This window comes from Clarias gariepinus, chromosome 24 (assembly GCF_024256425.1).
Source record: "Clarias gariepinus isolate MV-2021 ecotype Netherlands chromosome 24, CGAR_prim_01v2, whole genome shotgun sequence".
In the NCBI taxonomy this organism is placed as follows: domain Eukaryota; kingdom Metazoa; phylum Chordata; class Actinopteri; order Siluriformes; family Clariidae; genus Clarias; species Clarias gariepinus.
The window spans coordinates 8,637,735-8,659,712 of record NC_071123.1 but is presented as its reverse complement, the minus strand read 5'-3'; the positions used below and the strand labels follow the sequence as shown (position 1 = coordinate 8,659,712).

The window sequence follows — 21,978 nt, the reverse complement described above, 5'->3', positions numbered from 1 at the left end:
GTAAGCTTTTTGGCTTTATTTCACCCAATATCAATAAATGTAATTCAACAGTTGCTGTGGTTACTGTATTTATGTTTGCAGTTTCTGTTGTGCTACAGGTGATATGCATCAGCTAGCTATATGGCCATAAACATGTGGACACCTGACCACATATACATATGGCCATAATTATGTGGTCAGGTGTCCACATATTAGGCATCAGCTAGCTATATGGCCATAAATATGTGGACACCTAACCATTACATTTAGGCATTTGACAGACGTTCTTATCCAGAGTGACAAGTTTCCGTCATTGGATAGATCTTTAAGGCAGGTTACTAGTTTACCGAGTACCATCAGTCAAACACTATGGATAACAAATATATACGATTCTTCCTCATGTTTCCTTAAGCCATCTTTGTACACTGAAGCATTACCCAAAAGCTCCATGAAGCCTGTACAGTATGTGGTGACCCCTGGATGGATCATCCAGGTGTCACATATCACCTATATGTGATTTGAGGTCAGAAGTCTTTATTTTTTTTGTTTGTTTCCCTTCTCCAAACTCCAAACTCTAGCTGCTGGATGCAGTGCTGTTCTTTAATCTTTTTAAAATAGGAGGATTGCATCAGAAAGGGCATCCAGCATTAAACCTGTGCCAAGTTGTTGTGGGGATGGGATGGTCCGCTGTAGCAGCCCCTCAATGTGAACAGCCGAAGAAAAACAACTAAGTATTTACTTCTACCTTGCCATGTGCAAAGAACTTAGCTGTAGTATTTAAATCTTTGACCAGATTTTATAGGGAACAAAGGAGCAAGGATCTGGAATACCTGCATCACATCACATCAATGAACTAGCCAATCTTTAATAATAATAATAATAAAAGAAACCAGCACTTATTCTATAACACCCAATATTTCCTTTATTTCCTCCCAAAATACTCCATTAATACACATCCATAAGCAAATATATGAAACATCCATATTTGAGTGTAGAAATACAGTTTAGATCCACCATGAAACATGAATACATCTAAGAATACAAGATGAGGTCAAGAAAACTTTGGAAACAATATTATTTGTGACCATAAAATATAAGCATTCATCCATTTATATTTAATATAATCAAAAAAATAAAGTCATTTGTGGTAAATCTATAGTATTGAATTTTTATAGACATCTTAAGTTTTCCAATATATAGTGAAAATTTAATAACTGTATGGAATATCGTGGCGAACATAAACCACTTTGAAGAAATCTTTCCGGCTGAGCCAAGTGCATAGCTTTATAACCATTTACAAAATAGAGGGATGTCATTATTTATGGATAAAAGGTGTACATCTTATGTGTAAGTTAGTAATTAAGTGCCGTTGTGGTGTGCGTCATCCCTTAAAAAAAAACTAAAAGTACGAAATTTTAAAATAAATCACAGTGTAGTTTATCTTTTCATTTATAATCAACACCCTCAAACTCACATAAGGTCTGCACGCCCACAAACCGGTTTCAGTCTCAAAAAGTGTGTAAGTCAGGGTGCGGAAACTTGTGTCACAATGAGCATATTATTTTGCATTTCAAGCATTCATAACTCACAAAAGCTAATTACTTAAACACTATGGTGCATGATATTTATTTGCCCCTCATACATCCCAATAATGTACTCACATAGCAAATAAACTCAGGTTTACCCCCCCAACCAAAAAAAAAAAAAAAAAAAATCAAAAGGTTACAGCCTATTAAGACTGAACAACAGCATGGCACGAGGCTTTTTATGAAGCAAAAAAGTAAGCAGGTAAAGCCTCTTAAGTAGTGTGTACATGAATTATCTTATGCTGGCACAATACTTAGGAATCACTAGGAATGAATAAGAATAAACAGGGTTGTGATGGAAATAGCAATCGAAAATAAACCAGCCTGCTGGTTTGGAAAATCCGTAAGACAGCACAGTATTAGCGTTAGCACGTGGCTAATGACCTACGCAAGAAAGACTAATAAAGGAAAAAGTGTGTGGCATGACAAAAGTCAAGGTTAGTTAAAAGAGAATTTAAAAAACAGTTTTAATATACATCTTGTTTTATTTTTAATTCTGGACAGATGTGCTTATATAACTGCAATATATGTATATGTGTATTGTCCAAGCTCCCCAAACAAAAAAAATTTAATCACATCCAACAACAACAGCAAGGCAATACTGTAAAATGTATATTTATTTATTTTTCGAAAATGCAGATTTGTTCTCTGATATTTATTTTATGATTTCTGCATTATTGAGCGATTGGGGGGGGGGGGGGGGGGGGGAGTAAATTCTAAATCTTACCTGGAAAATGTTAATATTTCAGTAAAGGAAGTCAAACTTGCATACGAGGGGTGTTCGAGTCAAACCAGGACTTGAAGTCTTAAAACTGATTTAAAAAAGCACAGTAAATGCTGATGATGAGACTCAGCCGCAGTAAAACATTTGAATGTTGATCCTGGCAGAGGTGGCTTAGAGCCCACTGCAGTCATTTCTGTGAACTAAACGTTCAGTGTAATGACTAACCCTTGAAACCGAATTTGTTGTCAACCTTTGGAAGAGACGCATTTCTCTGCGAAATCATTTGCGACACCACTAGCACGTTACTAAAACACAGCTGGAAGTTATTGCCACATTACCCATAAAATCCTGACCTCAATCCAAGCCATTTACATACTTTTGGGCCATTAAAGTAGTTCCTGGGAGGGCAGCGTTTTAGACATGAAGTAGGCAGTGTGTTCATGGCTCCAGCGTACTGAGAAAACGTTCTACATTGATAATATCCAAACAACAGTAAAAACGCTATGTGTATTACTGTGGCAGGACAGTATATAAAAAAAAATAAAGGGAGTTTTTACTCTTAGAACAGTTCTGTCATTCTGCAAAGTCAAAAGTCTTGGTTTGACTCGAACACCCCTCGTAATACGCTTTATACCGAAGTAGATCGGAGTTTTTTTGCAGTAATGCAAACAGGTCTGACAATAAAATTCCCTGGAAAATGGTGAAAGTTTCTTCAAAATGCTAAGAAAAAACTTCGAGACCACGGATACATTTTTAACCAGCAAAGTTAACCCCAATAACAGCGATGTTATACCTGCTCTACTGACTATATTTAGTTTACCACATTTTATATTGCTTTCAACAATATACTTTTGTTTTTTAGCATACAAATGTTTAACTGTAATATTTTTGAAGACATCTTTGCTTTACAGTATTTCTTTTGCACATTACTGTACTGTACTTATGAGTCATAACTCATACTAGTTTACGCCAAACCTGAAGCTCCTATGCAAAAATGAATATAAACTCTAGCTGAATTGTGCAGTCAATCACTCACAATGCCGGGTGAATTTTAATCTAACACATTTTTAAAAGAATTTCTAAAGATTTTTTTTGTTTGGGGAACATGTAAAAATGTGCCATAAAAATAACCATTTTTTGTTTCATTTATACTTCTTTATCAATTTTAAACTGGATAATCATTCCGAACTTTTCAATCAAACGGATCTTAAAGAAACTAAAACTGGCTCCTTTTCGCACACCTTTATTTCTCTGTATATAAGGTATTAATGAAGAACCTGAGAAACCTAAGAAAATTATTCTTAAAAATCACAGCTGTAAGGAGTTATTGGTACAGATTTAATCTTAGTAAAGTAAATATAACAATAAAAAGAGCTTGTTATTTGTAAGGAGCATCCTACTGAAGAAAAAAAACAACTGTTTTTTTTTAATATACAATTGCTTATAAAAATGCAGGAAATATCCTGCATCTGCAAAATTTCCCTACAGCTTGGAATCAGATGTTAATTCATTAAAGCATGAAATCCTCCTTGAATCAAGCTCACATTGCACTTTGATTTTGTAAAGATATTGGAAGTAAAATGTGCAAAGTTTTTTTTGACTCAGATCAACTGAGACCATTTTTTTTTATGACCATCATTACGATTAGCTCAAACTGAAAAAAACAACAACAAACAAACAAAAAAAAAAAACAGTACAACACAAACTTTTAAAACAATAAAACACAGACACACAAATGGGGAAGAAGCCCCGCCGTCTCTGGATGCACACCAGGTGCAGTGGGAGACGCGCAGAGCCTTATGCCAAGTTTGGTGGCGTGACTGTGAGTCATTTGCTCTGATCTAAGCAACAAAGCCAGTTTTTCAAGCCACATCCTCCATCTTCCAATCACATGCACTCCATTATGGTGCACACAAACTTATGAGGTTTCTGCTCCACAGGGATGAACATGTTGCTTTATAAAAATACTGCCACATTTTGTGTTGAACCAAAAATCGATATGGGGACATTTGGTGTACTGCACTGCAGTACGACACTAACACTCGATTAGCACTCATATGTACACGGCTGAATCCTGCAGCACAAACATAAACGAGTGAAACAGAGTGGGAAAAGTGTGTTTGGGAAGTACGGACATGAAGAAATTTGACGTGTAATGGGATTCCCCAGGCCAGCTGGAGAACATATGAGTCACTCATGTGAATGCTCTAATACCTTCAACACAGACACACACGCACACAGAAACACACCAGAAAGCAGTCTATCTATGGAGGAATGGCTAAAAACTTGTTAACCTGGATGTGATATGTATCAGTATGGCCAGCCATACAGCTCTGTGTCTATTTATTTTCGTGTCATCATATTTTGACTTTGCAGTGCAATTTCGATTATTTTCTTCAAGCTAAATATGGCACAATTACCACTCATAAAAGCTTCCACAGTGCAAAAAAACCTTTAAAATTAAAACTTGTTTCAGCAACGGAAGTTTTTACAAATTATTTGCTCGAATGGTTTGTTGAAACCCAGATAGATCTACTACTATGTCAGTTATGATGCTTTTCTATACACATTTACTGTGTCAACTAATCTAATCCAATCTATTTAACTAAACAGTAATATATATATAAATGGCTTACATGTACCTTACAGCACCAGCAGTAACTCAGATGTGGAGCCACCACTGCCTTGTGTGCCTTTGTCTAACTACAAAAATCTGGAGGCATTGGTGTATAAAAAACATTGACTTTGTCAAAGTCATACAGTACTGTGCAGAAGTCTTGAGCTAGCCCTAATTTTATTTATTTATTTTTTATTATGTTTTTCTTGGAAACCCCCCCCCCCACCCCCCAATCCCCTCCCGATTTTCTCCCTAATTTAGTCGTGTCCAATTCCACCCTGTCACTAGGAGGCTCCCACATTAAGGCTACTGCGACCATTCAGTTGGAAGGGGTTTCTGACCATCACGTGTTTCCTCCGAACCATGTGACGTCACTGACCGCATCTTTTCGAACCGCTGACTGGCCATAGAGCCGTAATTAATGAGAGAGCACTGAATGCCTCCCATTCCACCCCGCTGAGAGAGCTTGGCCAATTAGCTCTCTCTCTAGGCCCCCAGCTGTGAGAGGCTACAGCATCACCCGTGGATCGAACCAGCAATGCCCGGATGATAGGGCGAGCACTTTACCACCCCCCACCCCTCATTTTTTCATATTTTGCCTGCATAGAGTAAGTAGTCTTGAAGAATAGATTTACAGGACTTTTTTGGTTCTCGTTTTCAGGCCAGTCCCTGTACCTGACAAGTTTCTATGGAAGGTTTTTTTGTTTGTTAAGCCTCACAGTGAACTATAAATTATGCAAGCATAAGATACATCTAATTAAAGGCATGAACCAGTAAGAAACAGGTGCAGATGATGACAGATGATCAGGCATGTAATTAGTTTACTTTGCAGCCTGTCAAAGTGAAACATTTGATTCCATTAATTTAAAATTTAGCAATTCAATTAATTTAATAATGAAAAAAATGAGGGGTGGCTCAAGACTTTGGCAGAGTACTGTACATTATTTATAGAATTGTCAGATATCCTGATACGTGACTTATAATTCAGCTGACTGCTTAAGCCAGTACACTATAAACACCTCACAGATCATGCTTTTAGGATTTCATGTTTGAAAATTCCATAGGAATATTAAAATAATAAGGGCTGAGACGGTGTTCAAAATATTTTGGTATTTCCAAACCTTCTGAAATTAAAAAGGAGTTTTATGTTTTGTGGAAACCTTCACTAGGTAATTATTGCAACAAATCTTACTTTAAAAGAAACCAAAAAGAAATTTCTAAGCCACTGCATATACGGTTTTCTTTAAAAAATTAAATAAATAAAATTGAATTTCCATCTAAAATCATTCCCAGTGCAGGGAAATGATAGTGGTTAAGTAAAGCAGGATATTCGATGCTAAGGAATATTAACTCCGAACACATTTTAGTGGTCTGTTATACAACTGATCAGAAAAAAATAATAATTTGGTGGAAAAACACAGATTGGAACCATTAAATAATATCTGAACAGCTACGCAATATAGGAATCGTTATTTCTACGTTAAAATCCTAAGGGCTGCCGTTTCAGCCATAAATACGATGTTTCCTAGGCCTAAGACAGTTTTTCACAGTGTTCAACTACTTCAGGTATTTCAAGTAGTTTGTTTTACTTGCAAATATGGTGTCATAACACATCTTGATTACGTGGCAAATAATAATAATAATAATAATAATAACAATAATAATAATTAATCATCCACCCACCACCATTTGCGTATAATACATTGAAGGATTTTTCGGTGCTATCATCATAGCGTGTGAATAAACTGATCAGTGAAGACAAGAAAAAGACTGCAAGGATCAAAACATCTCGTTAGTGTGATGCTGGACGACTCCTCCTCAGTCTTGTTTATCCCCACTTATTTTGGCCATCACTTGTATTTCAGGAGGAGTGTGACCGATTCAGCTAATGACTCTCAATCACGACAGGCTCGAACACACCCGCCGACACCCTGCGAGAGAATGCAACAGGTGTGTGAATTATTTGGGCATAATTGTCCAACTGTTAAACGGTTAATAAGTGCTACCTTTAGTAGGCCACTCGTGGACTGACTCACCTGTTACCCAGCTGGATGCCGCTAAGAGCAGTGGTACCATCCCGACTGACAAACAGTTGCAAATTGCTATCTGTAAGAGAAAGAAAAAACGTCTTTTAACGCCCAATATCATTACGCAACATTAAGTTAGGATGCACCTAGGAAATACAATCATCTCGCTCTCTCTCAGGTCAAGCATAATTAAACAGGATGAAATGGGTTTGCCTTGAAAAATTTATGTTTAACCATGTGTGAATCTGAGTCATACACACCTTCATTGTTGCTGACATCTGCAAAGTCCTGACTCTGAACGATCTTCTCTACGATGTCATCAGCATCCATGCGCGTGTCATCCACCCAGGTGGGATGATTCTCTACAGAGTCCTTCTTTCTCCTAGAACACGAGCAAAAACTATAGTTCTACTCAGTGTTAAGAAATATCACATGAGAGGGAGTGCTATTATACCGTATATCAGCAAGGCTGCGATATGGTCGTAAGTAGTACGGTGCAGCTCGAGTGCCTATCAGTTGTGATATCAGCATGACCTCGAGTGCGATAGTGGTTCATTAGAACACCACTTAATCTAGCAAGTTTCCACTTATTCTGCTTTAAAATATCAGCCATGTTAACTTCTGGGTTCCAGTGCTAAATCCCAAGCACAGTTAAATGGAAAGCTTGTGCACTGTACAATCCCTTGCTCCACACACACCTTGATCAGGTGTTAGGAAAGATTTGGAATTCAACCTTCCGTTAGAAGGTAGTTAGCTTTGTAGATCTCCTTAGGAGTAAATAAGACAATATGGACAGTTCAGATGCATTTCAGAACAACTTAACACTTTAGAGTAATTTCTTTTAGGATGACAAAAGATGTTAGTGTTTTCTTCCTGAAAGTGCAACTGTGACTGGTTTTGAATGTGGGTTTTGGCAGGGAGCTGCTCTCTCCTCAGTACTACTTTCACCCCAGCTGGTGGCCGATAGTCATGGAGTGATGGATAAGTAAAACGTCTCAGTGCTGTTACAGCATATTATCACTAGACATGGATTGGCTTTTATCCATTTAGATGACTCAGTCAGAACCAACTGTTGCATAATTATGGATAGATAATAAGTAAAACTTTCACATTTAAACTGAAAAAAAAAAAAAAAAAAGAGTAAAACAGGAAGAACAAAAATAAAGAAGAATTTTAATAGGTAACACAAACAAAAATGATTAAGAAAGGGAAGAAGTGCATGGAAAAAAAAACACCTTTTCAAAGGCTTCCCAAAAATAATCCCAAAAGCAAAAATGTTACAGAAGTAAAAACTGTAACTTTTGAGTCCCAGGTTTTATTACCTAGAAGGTCGGTTAGTGAGCGCGGCAGGCCTTGGTGGGCGAGGAGGCTTCTCGGGTTTCACCGACTCTCTGTCCGGTTCTGCTGAGCTTTCGGTAGCCGTGGTGGTCCCTGCTGAAGTGCTGCTGCTGCTGGTGGACGTGTTTCTCCGGTGCTGGCTCAGGTCCGTCAGGCTGGACGAGCCTGAGTGCTCCGTGCTGTAGCCTGCAGGAAAAACGGACATCATTTTATTAGATGCAGCACCTTCAGTTCACACGCTTAAAGGAAATGTACTGTACATAAAACTCAAACTGACAAACAGATGCAAAATGTGAAAGTGTTACCTGAAACTTTGCTCTGTTGGCTGGCATAACTGGAATTCCGTGAGTGGCCAGTGTGAAACACTTCTTCCGGGCTTGAGAGGTTCTCATCCAACACTTCAGGCAGACCTACAACTATACATACACACAGTGAGTGTAGAATACGAGTGTGTGTGTGTGTGTGCGTGTGTGCGCGCTCTTGTGAGAATAGGAGACCCTGACTCACCTGAACATGGCACAGAGATTCTGGGTTTGACTGCGCGACTGGTGTTGATTTGTGGGCTGATGCCAGGGGGTGGAGTCAAGTTGTCGCCGGTGCCTTCTCCCTTACAGTCCAGCTGTAGAGACGGGTCCTGACCAGCGAGGCTTGTGTTTTTAGCCGTACTTGGGGGCCTGGAGAGAAATAAAAACATCTATAGGCTTTCCCTTCTTCGCCCAATACTAGAACATACTGGACTGTTTTATTCCTCTGATAACAGACACTTTGCCAATAATTATTTTAATAAGTTATACTTTAAAAACAAGTTAAGGCTAAAGTTTCATTTGTTCATAAAACAAGTTCCTATTAATACTTGTAGCTAGCATGGTTATTCTCTTATCACTCGTTCTTTTCTTTCCTTTCGTATATAAACGTCTAGACATACATTCAGCTTGCTGTGTTAAAGAGAGCTTCAGTACTAATGTGTTAACTGTCCGATGTACAAGTTCACAGAATCAGTTGTTACTATAGAATTTTAGGAGTTTTATTATTGATCTCAAAAGTAATGATTTTTTAAATGTATACTTTAAATTCATAACTGTCATCATAAAATAGTAAATACCGAGTTTATTCATCGTAATGTCTCTTAGTTAACTTGAGAGTAGAGTGGGGGGGGTCGAATAAGTGATGTATTGTAAATCTTATGCGTGGCGATTCATGTATCGGTACACTGACTCTAAAATACATTTTTTAATTACTTTTATATATATATAAGTAAAGTACAAACACACGCGCATATCTATACTATATATGTGCATGTGTGCGTGTTTGTGTGTTTGGATTTAAGATGGTATAAATGTTGCTGTTCCACTATAATTCCTGTAGGTGGAATTATTTGTCATTATAAGTTTGTTTAGAATTGTAACCTAATCTAAAAAAAAAAAATTACATAGAATCACAATATTTATAAAATCATGGTTTACGAAATCACAATACAAAAAAAATCGGCACAAAAGTATCATGATAATATCGTATGGTGATTCCTGTCCCTACTGAGCCTCTGTAAAATGTGCCAAAAGATGACCGCTTTCCATCATTGTGTAATATTTAATTAACAGAAGAGTTTTAGTAGAAATTAATCATTTAGAATTGTTTGCTTTTACTGAGTAACAACCAATAATATTATTATTTGAAATAATTTCGGTGCTCTTATACAAGCTAGTTTACTTCATTACATTAAATGCAAGAAATATGGCTATGTGCCATTAGGTGGCAGTACAGAACATAAGGAAAAACAATCATATTCGCAGGCACAGTACAATTACACAATCGAAGCTGAACAATGACCTGGTTGTAGATGTTTATTCCACAGTCATATATAAATAGACATGTTTTTTGGAAAGGTCTATTGAAAACATTCCAAAGTCCAGTCCAGGAAAAAGATGACTCACGTTTTAAAGCAAGGATCCCCGGAGAGTAGAGCCATCCCAATAGTAACCTTAAAGAAATCAAGAAATACAATTACGTTAAATCCAAAAGAGGCATTTTTGCCATAAAACTACTGCAAATGTGTACCCTCACAGAGGAACGTAATTGCCTTAAAACACCAGTTCCGTCTTTGTAAGTGCAAAATGTTCATTTTAGACAATACACCAGACAGAAAGTCGGCTAAATAAAGGCATACGGATCCAAATTTAGCTGCAAGTGGGCTGATCGAGTCACACATTTCCCACACAGTCAACGTGTGGATGCAAATAAGTGCTATGATTGTGGAGAAGAAAAATGGTAGTCATGGAGACATCCACATATAACTCTAGAGTAAAACATAAAAAAATAAATAGACATGGGTATAAAAACTCAGGCCCCATCATCACAACTGAAGGAGTTTAAATTTCATTTCTTCCCTGGGTTTTCTTACACACCTTCAGAATGGAGTTGTCCTGCCGGGTGTTCTTGGTGTCATAGCCCTCCAGGATACAGCAGCGCACGGTGGAGCCTGAACCTGCAAACTCCGCCATGTTGAGGTCAGCAAAGCCCAGCTGTGTGTGTGTGTGTGAGACAGAGAAAGAGACATGCATTAGATAAGTAACCCATCCAGTATTACTGAGGATGAAGTTTTCCAAGAAAAATATATCGGCCAAGATAAACAACACACAAATTCACATGCACAATTTCCCATGAAGACGTTACACTCGCGAGAAACCACTGCTGGCTTTGATGGTTTAGTTTTCATTTCATCTTCACAGCTGCAATGCACCTCTCCAGCTTGGTTTAATGGGTTATAACAAGCGCAGAGGCACAGAAAGGGGACAACTATCTTGTTTTTCAGATTCTCTCCTCTCTACTCCACACCAAAGTCTTTACAGGATCTATGGTTTGGTTCAAAACCAAAGAGGTACGGAAGCAAGGGTTTGGTTTAGAGCCACATTGAATGAGCCCCATGGGAAACTTCAGTAACTGGCAGGCAATAACAGAAGGCATGCTCTTTCTTTTAGTGAGAAAGTTTGCCCATGGTAGTGCTTAAACAAAAATAGCTGACGCTGTAAATATTTTGGCTTCTAACCTGTAGCACTGTTGACGCAGCTATAGTATCAACGAGCAGCATGAGCAGTTTCTAGCGAATATATTAGCCAGCTAATTTAACCATATTGTGGTAACATCACTGCTGCACACTGTTATTGATATGATTGAAATGTGCTATCCTCGTCAACACTGCAAAAAATAAAACAAAAAGGGAAGTGCTGTTATTGGAAATTAATCAGTGACAAAAGTGGCGTGATGCAGCCGCGCCTGAAGTGGGGTTATTATAAGCATACCAGGGTTGATTATTCTCCTAGAACAGGACATCCTTAAGTGTTTAATCCATCTCAAAACAATAGCAATGCACCAGCAATCGCAATATTTCACTAATTAAAGAAAACATGTCAGACATTTCGTCTATTTATAGTTATACTTAATATTATGGAACGGCCACGGGACATAGTTCCTTTTCTCACTTGTGTTATAGCAGCTGTTTCCTCATAAACCTCTGTTGCTTCTCTCTCACAAAGTTAATAAGAGAAAAACAAGCTTGGCATATTACTGAGAAACAGGAAAGCCTTCTTTCCTGAAGACTTTCCCATGTCGGAAAACTTGAAGGAATAGATTTACTTCCGATTGTTACAAAGTCGGCCAGCATGGTGGCGTAGTGGTCAGCACTGTCGAATTGCATCTCCAGGGTTGATGGTTCCAAGACATGCAAATTAGGTTTAATGGCTTTCCCAAAGAGAGTGTGAGTGTGTGCGTGTGTCCTGCGACCGACTGGCACCCTGTCCAGGATATACCCTGCCTTGTGTCCAAAGTCTCCTGAGGCCCCCCGCGACCTTGTACACAGGATAAGCGATATAGACGATGAATGAATCTTACAAAGTCCTCTCACTGACCACTTATTCCATAAATGCTAATAAACATCTCTTTAAGTATCTGACAGAACATTTCTGGTTAATTCCATAACAATTTGCGACAAAAAAAATTCATAGTGATATGATCTCCACTGATCTACAATTAACTTACTGTACTTTTATCTAGTGATACAATGTACTATAAGATGACAGGATCCTCTTGGACACCCGTTTGTTTCGGCATCCATTCAATAAAGAAAATTTTGGTGGACTATACCGTTTCATTTTCCTGTATGATATCCTGCACATAATATCCTGCCGTGTTACAGAAACGTCTGTAAAAGTCTGTTCTTCCTCAGAATTTCTCTCCGTTTACTCTACATGTGCATACAGGAAGGAGATGAGGAAGCCGGCAATGTTATGCAACTAACGGCACTAGAAACTGGCAAGGTCATCCATCTATGTTAAGGCCTATCTATTGCTCCCTGTTCTGATAAGAGCGTCTGCCAACACACTCTCGTGTACAGTGTTCTCAAACTGCTTTATTTTTACATCTCAGTTACACACGCACAGACTTCAACAACAGTCTCTACTTTCCCGTCTCCCTTCTGCTTGTTTCCAGCCAAGACAATTCAACAGTACGACTTATCTGACGAAAAATCCAACTGGTGACCTTTAAAAATTATAACTTTAAAAAAATAATTAAAAAAATAATAATAATAATCTCTTACAACTGTAAAAGGACTTTTAGGCAATTCTCAGATTTTGGAATATGAACTAATAACCCTAAAAATATTTTTACACAGTTACCATTTTTCAGTTTCTAAAGTATGCATGTGGATTACAGGGAGATACCAATTCAATTATCCATTTCAATAATTGATACGTCCCACATTGCACAAAGCCCCTTCAAGCTCTAAGAGGTATTGCATGGCTATTTTGGGGAGAAAATAGCCATTTCGTTTCCCATCCATTTCTGTTTCTCTTTAAAAATATATCTAGGCTTCTTTATTCTGCATAATATAAGCTCTGACTGAATGTCTGTGCCAGATCTGATGCACTTTAAAAGATTTTGATAAATGAAAAAGCACAGGGTAAAAGAGTCCTGTTTTTTTGACTGTAGCTGGGAAAAGGCCAGGAGTGGTTCCTCTAGTACTTGCTGATAAGAAGCTTTAACAGAAATCAGCTTTAAGACTACAGAAGAGTAGACAGTGGCCTGAGCCACCTGTCTGACCCACTGTCTCTAATATTTTAAGAGTGACCAGACAGATTATTAGTTTCTACTGGCACGACTGTCTGACGTTCCAACATTTAGATTTCCCACAAGTCACAAATACTCACAGGAAACGGCCAATGTAATTTAAGTGAGGGTATAAAAAAAATATAATTTAAAAAAGGGTATTGTCGGGACATTGCAGGTTGATGTCACGGGTAAAGTGACATAGTCTGGAGTTAAAACAACCCAGAATGCCCATGCTTGCTATTTAGTAACATCTCTGAGCTCATGTAGTTGTCATCATGTAGAGTCCATTATCCTTCTTGGCTGTACCAACCACAGGATATGGGACAGTTAGCCGATAGTTGGGAAATTGAAAACAACCATGTTGGGAGAAAATTGTGTTTAAAAAGCTCACATTACAAAATATAAAGCAGAATCTGTCACAATATCGTAAAGAGGCTCGAAATATTAAAAACACCGGAGGATGGAAGATTTTTACTCTTACCACAGCAGTCATGTTGACCAAAAGTTAAATTCAGTTAATAAACAACGGCAAAACACTGTTAGAAGTTTTAAACTCGAACAGAAATGCTGGTTCATTATGTAATATCATGGAAACACAAACTAGTTTAAATTAGCCAAACCAGTTACTTAAAACTGTACGAACTTGAAGTTTTTAAAGCCGTCCTGAGAGAAATGTGCTGTGCAGCACAAATATATCCACCAGTGATTGTTAAAAATGTCTCTGGGGAACAAATTAAATCATTTATTTTGCTAATTTGAGTAACAGTAATGGATAATTTTTTTTCCCTCACTTTTTAGGTTAGTGCTGTGCTTTCAAGAATGATTCACTTAGAAAGTTGGTACTTGTTTGAGTAACATGGGTAAAAGTTGTGTTTGCTATAGATATGGATAAAAAGGCAAAAACAGATTAGTTTCTTTACCTCTATACGGAGCTTGTTTTCTGGGAACACTGTTATCAACCTACCAACATGTTTTTGGGAAGTGGAAGGAAACCGTGTAGACATGGAGAGAACATGTGGAAATCCAGACAGACAGGATGGAACCAGGAAACCTGGAGCTGTAAGTCAGCTACCGCTCACCATATGAAAATACAGGTTTTCAAACTGACACGCATTAGTCTAGACTAGTTTTTGGATATAGTTAAATCCCTTCCTGCCAAGGCATATAACCCAATTATGCAGTGTTTTTAACTGTTACTGCTTTTTATTATGAACAGTCTAAAAATTTCCTTTAACTATCATTCTGCTCTCCAGAAGTGCCAGAACAGTTTTTATTACTGCTGCTAAAGATGGCCCCAAATGGCCCTCCTAAAGATCATCATGGGATCGCTGTGGATGGCAGCAGATAAAGGGCTTGAGGAGGATGTTGATGTTTTTCCTTGGATAGCCAAATCACCATGATTGCTGAGAACAGTTTGCACTCAAAATTCCAACAGTGAACATTTAATAACTTTAGTTTGATCCAGCAGACTTGGTTGCCTATAAGCTAATTTTTTCTAATATGATAGTTATTGGGAGTATTATTATTTTTAAACAATTACACTATGTCACCCAGATGAAGAGGGTTCCCTTTTTGAGTCTGGTTACTTTTGTCATGTCATTTTCAGGGAGTCACATCTGGCATGCTCATCATTTAAACATTTAAAATTTGCACCTGGACTGTACAGATTCCTGTAAAGCTGCTTTGTTACAATGTACATCGTTAAAAGCACTATACAATTTGATTTTCTCAGTGTTTTACACACCACAGGAGAACTTTTACACTAAAGCCCCTTTAGAATACACTGAAGGATAAGATCCTCAGGTCAGATCTGCTTGTACATTCTCTCTGATGCAAGCTCCTTCCTCATGACTTCCGTTTTTTGGAGCTTCCTGACTCCGAGACAGGAATTACAAGGATGTGTGTTTGGGCCTCAGACGTTTCCTATACCCTAAAGCATCACACTTCCCATGTTGCACTAAGGCCCTTCGGTCAGTTAAGCAAAAACATGAAGATAAACCAAAGAGAAACACTTTAAGCCATATCAGCATTTTGAAAAGCAGCTGGAACTGGGACACGCGCTTGTTGGACCATGTTTCCGTCTTTCAGTGTCTCGGTCAGCTAGCCGGGATCCAAAAGGTTTGCCCCTTCCCCTTTGTCATTCTCTTGTTCTGCACAGTCAGCAGAACGTTCTGCTGTGTTGATCTCATACTACATCAGCAAATGAGGAAAAAAAAAGCTAAAAGTACATGGTCACTCAAAACAAATAACCACGCACACATCTTCCTGCAGCCCTATGATCCATCCTTCACCTGCTGAGCTGTTGACAGCAAGAGCGTAACATTCAGTGACGTCCAAGAGCATTTCCGTCTCCGATACCGGTTTCAAAACAACATCTAGAGCTCAAGTGGAGATATAATAGAATGCATCTGCACCTTGAAGAGTATACTGGACAGTGTACTTCGAGATGGTGCAATTATCTAGTGTGGTGATTTGTACGGTAAAAATGCACCCTCATTAATTTTGATTACAATTTTTACCAGGGCACATAAAGTACCAAATAGAAACCAGAGACACATAAATGCAAGGAAACACTTTAGGTATCTATACGCCAAAAATGCATATTGTCAAACTATAATCTAAGAAGAAGCAGCAAAATAAGCTCAGAAATAGAAAAACAAGGGGGGGAAATGGAACACGAGCCAACAACAACCAAAGTACTTAAAAAGCCAGGATTGGACTGGTGAGCCACTGAGAGTTCATAGATGGATCAATGGAACAAAGTCCTTGACCTTCAACTTGACCTTGAAAGATATAAGACCTTAAAGCCACAATGAATAGGGGAAACAGCATGCAGTTCATAATGAAGCTTGTGTCAGGGAGGAATGAGCTAATAATTAATGATGCTACTAACATGACTGTATTGCAAGTAGTATGGCAGAAAGGACCTACTGTATTACAAAACTCAGCTCTTAATTTTTTTTTTAATTCGATCTGCACAATTCGATCATTCGATTTAACACAACCTTCCCATTTTATCCGAGCTTGGGACCGGCACTGCATCCACTGGCTAAAAATTATACTCCTGGTTCGAGTATTTCTAGTTACAAATATACCGTTCAGTGTATCTGGACTGAATGTGCCTTGCTTAGTAGCATCTCCAAAGTAGACATTCGTGGTCATGTAAATGGCTGTATTGCTTCAAAAAGACTTGTTGGGAAATTATGTAGTGTTTTAGTACAAAAATAAACACGCAAGAACACCCGCTCAAGGAATTCCAGGGAGGACCCTTCATTCCAAAAGCAAGTCAAGGCGTGACACACACACGGTGCACTACACAGCCGAAAATCCTTCAAAATACTTGCAGATATGGAGGGACAAACTTGTCTTTTAGGTTTAGTCTTAAGTTAAACTCCACTGTAATTTTTTTCATGGATTAAAACAGTTCTGCTACATAAAATCTATTCTAATTCTGATTGCACCGCACAGTTAATGAAGTTAGTAAATTGTCTTATGTATTTTTTATGGTCAAATAAATCAATAGATTGATTGATAAATGAATCAATCTATCAATGATTCAGTTCACTCAACCATTCTATATTTCTGCTTTCTGAACACAGGATGATCATACAACAAAACTGTTTAGAACTTCAATAGCACAATATCAGCTTTTTTTTTTTTTTGCTGATCATGGTCTCTTTCTTTCCGTTTTTTCTTCCTCCTTTGGATTTTTTTTTTATTTTTTTTATTTTTTATTTATTTTTTTTTTAAAATGTACCACGTTTTAGATAATATTTCAGATAAAAAAAAATGGGCAGCTAACTATTTAACTAACTACCACTATTTCTAATCTAATAAACACTATTATTTCTTGTCCAAAAAAGGTTGCCATTTCAGAAGACCCTGTGTCAAGCAAAGAAAATAACTAAAGTGATTTCTGAAATAATTGGAATTATTTTAAGCTCAACACACTATAAAAATCTGGATGGATAGTGTTAAAAGGTCACAGAAGTTAAAAAAACTTCATAAACACACTTGATTAGAGATCACTTAAAGACTAGGGAGCAAGGGGGGGAGGGGGAGTCATGTGATCTGATGAGTTCAGATTGACCCTATTTTAGAGAGGTGTGCATATCAGGGTAAGAAAGGAAGAGTATGAAGCGATGCACACCCATTATGTATCATGGCCACTCTACAAGCCTCTGGAGACAGTGATATAAGATCAGAGGTTGTGTCTGTTGGTCAGGTTTAGACTCAGTGGCAATAAAATAAAGTCAGCTGATGACCTGAAATGTACTGAATGATCAGGTTATCACATCAATGGATTTTTACACGCCTGATGGCACAGGCGTTTTCCAGGACTTAAAATTGTGAAAAAGTACTTCATTGTATATATGTACATACATTATATATATATATATATATATATATATATATATATATATATATATATATATTTTTTTTTTTTTTTTTTTTTTTTTTTATAAAATAAGAAAAAGTAAAGAATGTTTTTGAAGATTCCTTTGTAGTGTGGTTTCACTATTTTACAGAATGACCGTGCACAATAATTTCACATACTAAGAAAAATAAATGATGATGATTACCAAATTACAGGAAGAAAAAATGTCGTACCTTTGAGAAAGACTTTCCCCCCTTCAGTTCCTGTACAAGGAAGAAAAAAAAAATCAGAGGGGGGGGGAAAAAAAAGACAGACAGACAGACAAATAGAGAAGTGAGAAAGATAGAATGTGTTTAGTAATCAGATAGCTGTTGCCATGGTGAGGACACACAGTTCATGTGTAAAGCAAAAGAAGCACCAGACTCTTGACCCATTACACAGTAACTGGCACATCATTTATACTACTAAGTATTAAACACCAATTTTTACATTACATTTTAAATAAATAAATAAATAAATAACCAAAAATGTGACTGGATTAAAGGTTACCGTACCTTACGCACGGACACTCGGCAGATGCAGGGGTCCAACACCCCCGTCGTAGGATTAGCGCTCATCTTGCACACGAAGGAGAACTTCTTTCGCCAGCGAACACAGTTCTCCTGTACCTCTTGCCTGCAAATAGAAAGAATTAGTCAGTCAATGACCACCATTTTTAGAACAAAAACATTTCATACTTTTAGCACTCAAAACCAGGGCTACATACAGTCATGTGAAAAAATTAGGACACCCTTTGAAAGCATGTGGTTTTTTGTAACATTTTTAATAAATGGTTATTTCATCTCTGTTTCAACAATACAGATAGATTAAAGTAATCCAACTAAACAAAGAAAACTGAAGAAAAGTCTTTTCAAGATCTTCTGTAAATGTCATTCTACAAAAATGCCTATTCTAACTGAGGAAAAAGATAGGACACCCTTGCCCCTAATAGCGAGTGTTACCTCCTTTGGCTGAAATAACTGCAGTGAGACGGTTCTTGTAGCCATCTACCAGTCTTCGACATCGGTCTGAGGAAATTTTACCCCACTCCTCAATGCAGAACTTTTTCAGCTGTGAGATGTTTGAGGGGTTTCTTGCGCGTACAGCCCTTTTCAAGTCACCCCACAGCATCTCAATGGGATTCAAATCTGGACTTTGACTTGGCCATTCCAGGACTCTCCATTTCTTCTTTTTCAGCCAATCTTTGGTTGATTTACTAGTATGTTTTGGGTCATTGTCATGTTGCATGGTCCAGTTCCGCTTCAGCTTTAATTTTCTAACTGATGGTCTCACATGTTCTTCAAGCACCTTCTGATACACAGTAGAATTCATCGTGGATTCTATGATGGTGAGCTGACCAGGTCCTGCTGCAGCAAAGCAGCCCCAAACCATGACACTTCCACCTCCATGCTTCACAGTTGGTATGAGGTTCTTTTCTTGGAATGCTGTGTTTGGTTTACGCCAAACATGTCCTCTGCTGTTGTGTCCAAATAATTCAATTTTGGACTCATCTGTCCAAAGAACATTATTCCAGAAGTCCTGGTCTTTGTCAACTTTATCTCTGGCAAATGTCAGTCTGGCCTCGATGTTTCTCTTGGAAAGCAAAGGTTTCCTCCTTGCACACCTCCCATGCAAGTTAAACTTGTACAGTCTCTTTCTGATTGTAGAGGCATGTACTTCTACATCAACAGTAGTCAGAGCCTGCTGTAGTTCTCGAGATGACACTTTAGGGTTTTTGGAGACCTCTTTTAGCATCTTGCGGTCTGCTCTTGGGGTGAACTTGCTGGGGCGACCAGTCCTGGGCATGTTGGCAGTTGTTTTGAAAGCCCTCCACTTGTAGACTATCTTCCGGACAGTGGAATGGCTGATTTCAAAATCTTTTGAGATCTTTTTAAATCCCTTCCCAGACTCATAGGCTGCTACAATCTTTTTTCTGAAGTCCTCTGACAGCTCTTTTGTTCTCACCATGGTGCTCACTCTTACTTCAACAGTCAGGAGCACACCAAACTAAATGTCTGAGGTTTAAATAGGGCAAGCCTCATTCAACATGCAGAGTAACGATCTACTAATTATGTGCACCTGGTGTGATATACCTGTGTGAGATCTGAGCCAATTTAAGAGGGAATACATGTGAGGGTGTCCTATCTTTTTCCTCAGTTAGAATAGGCATTTTTGTAGAATGACATTTACAGAAGATCTTGAAAAGACTTTTCTTCAGTTTTCTTTGTTTAGTTGGATTACTTTAATCTCTCTGTATTGTTGAAACGGAGATGAAATAACCATTTATTAAAAATGTTACAAAAAACCACATGCTTTCAAAGGGTGTCCTAATTTTTTCACATGACTGTATCTATACATTTATTCCATCTGATTAATCATCTGTCGCTTTTCTTTTACCAAAAAGAGAGAGAAAAGACAGGCTGGTGCAAGAATGCAGATGTTCTATAACTACAAATAGATCAAATACACACAGTCTTCACTAATGAAACTAAATATAATACTATTATAAAGTATAAACACTCTTAAAGAAAAATAGTAAATCACACCACCCAGTCATGCATGCCCTGATGTGTTTAATTCCGTGAGTGTACACAAACGCAGTGTGACGTGTTGAAACTTAACATCTGTAACACCAACAGAACACTATGTAAAATCTTAAACAAATATGATGTAACATCAGCAGAAAATTAAACCCACTTCAGCTGTCTGGAATCTGAATAGCATCTCTAATGCTCACCTACAGTAATTACTTTCAACATAAGTGTTTGAATTGAACAAAAAGTCTACATCTTACTTTCTAATCTCCTGGATCACAATAAGTGATTTGAGATCCAGTTGAAATGTTTTAGAGAAGAAGAATACACATGCTCACATGCTCAAAAAGCATTAAACATACATCCTAGAATGCATGGAGCTTTCAATCTTCAAGATGCAAAAAAAATAAATGGGAAAATGACTTCCAGAAAAGAACAGATTGCTAGGTCTACAGCGCTTACTCATTGCTCAGATGTCTGCTAAACAAAAAACAGCACTCATGTTTTTGCAAGTAAAGAGTTCCACAGAACACTGCACCCCGCTCTTCACAGAAATCCCAGACGGTGGTGTTTAGAAAGGTCTTTTAAACCCATTAAACAAGTTTAAGTCTGATAGTAAAAACCTACCGAAATAGAGTTTTTGTTAAAACTATACATCAGTAAAATAATATTTAAACAACAATTAATAAAATCAGTATAACCCATCCAGTGACGGACTGGCACCATGACCAGGGTGTAGCCCACCTCGCACCCCCAATCTCCTGTAACAGGCTTCAAAAAGCGGTATAGACGATGAGTGAGTGAGTATAACCCGCCGACATGTTCGATTATTTTCTAGCGATATCTTTAACCAGATTCTTAAAAACTCTTCCAGTAAAAACTACAGTATACGTGTACTACTCTCCCACCCTTAGCCTGTCCTCCAGATCCAAATGTCCTCTCTGACACTTCAATCACACCAAAAGGCTTATGTCAGTGTAAATACAGGCTTTCAAGGCTCATTTAAGGGCTGAAAAGGATGTCATCCATTACTCTGATCTTTGATTCCCTCTTCCTCGCCATCCTCCCCTTACTGCAGTCCTTAATGATGAATGTAGGTCAGCGTGTCCTTAACTTCCTGTTTTATTCCCACACATCTCTCTGTTTCTCTTTGCTCACATTATCACAAAGCTTGTCAGCATTTAGTCTTTGTTCTTACATTTCCTACTAATTCTCCAACCAATTTATTCTTTAATCATTTTTACAGCCCTTATCTTTATCTGTAAACCAAATCTGTAATCAGATCCTAGTTTCTGCCTTTTCAAAACATTAAAAGTTGCGCAAAGGACACCAGGAGGCTCATGCAACAGCTTGTCTCTTGTCCTTTTGACTCACTCTGTAGTCCAGTGGGCATCATGCCATGGCATCTGCCACCGTTATCTGCTAGAATGTCAGGCTATCTTGACAGTCAGCCGAGCACATACTGTATAACCCTGACCAAAGCTGGTCCTAAGCCATACCTCACACACACTCAGTCATGACACACAAGGAGAACCAGACACCAAGATTCCAGACTGGACGATTAACACCTCGTTATAGCCTTCACTGATATCCTTTAAGCCTGTGATTAAGCCTTTTACATATTATTGAAGGAGAAAAAAATGCAGTAAGGGG

The 21,978-nt window shown here is 38.0% G+C and overlaps 1 protein-coding gene across 3 annotated transcripts in view; it reads right to left on the bottom strand.

Annotated features, from left to right (window-relative positions):
* Window positions 1-875: 875 nt before the first annotated feature.
* The window catches only part of eeig1b (estrogen-induced osteoclastogenesis regulator 1b), a 49,637-nt gene continuing 28,534 nt past the window's right edge, over window positions 876-21,978 (bottom strand). For all 3 annotated transcript variants that reach the window (XM_053485062.1, XM_053485065.1, XM_053485063.1), the window contains 10 exons: window positions 18,307-18,427; window positions 17,986-18,015; window positions 10,674-10,790; window positions 10,203-10,249; window positions 8,779-8,945; window positions 8,577-8,687; window positions 8,256-8,457; window positions 7,194-7,315; window positions 6,943-7,012; window positions 876-6,837 (listed from right to left, as the gene is read on the bottom strand). In XM_053485062.1, the coding sequence (XP_053341037.1) occupies window positions 6,792-6,837; window positions 6,943-7,012; window positions 7,194-7,315; window positions 8,256-8,457; window positions 8,577-8,687; window positions 8,779-8,945; window positions 10,203-10,249; window positions 10,674-10,790; window positions 17,986-18,015; window positions 18,307-18,427 (1,033 nt within the window). In that variant the 3' untranslated portion in view covers window positions 876-6,791. The remainder of the gene's footprint in view (window positions 6,838-6,942; window positions 7,013-7,193; window positions 7,316-8,255; window positions 8,458-8,576; window positions 8,688-8,778; window positions 8,946-10,202; window positions 10,250-10,673; window positions 10,791-17,985; window positions 18,016-18,306; window positions 18,428-21,978) is intronic.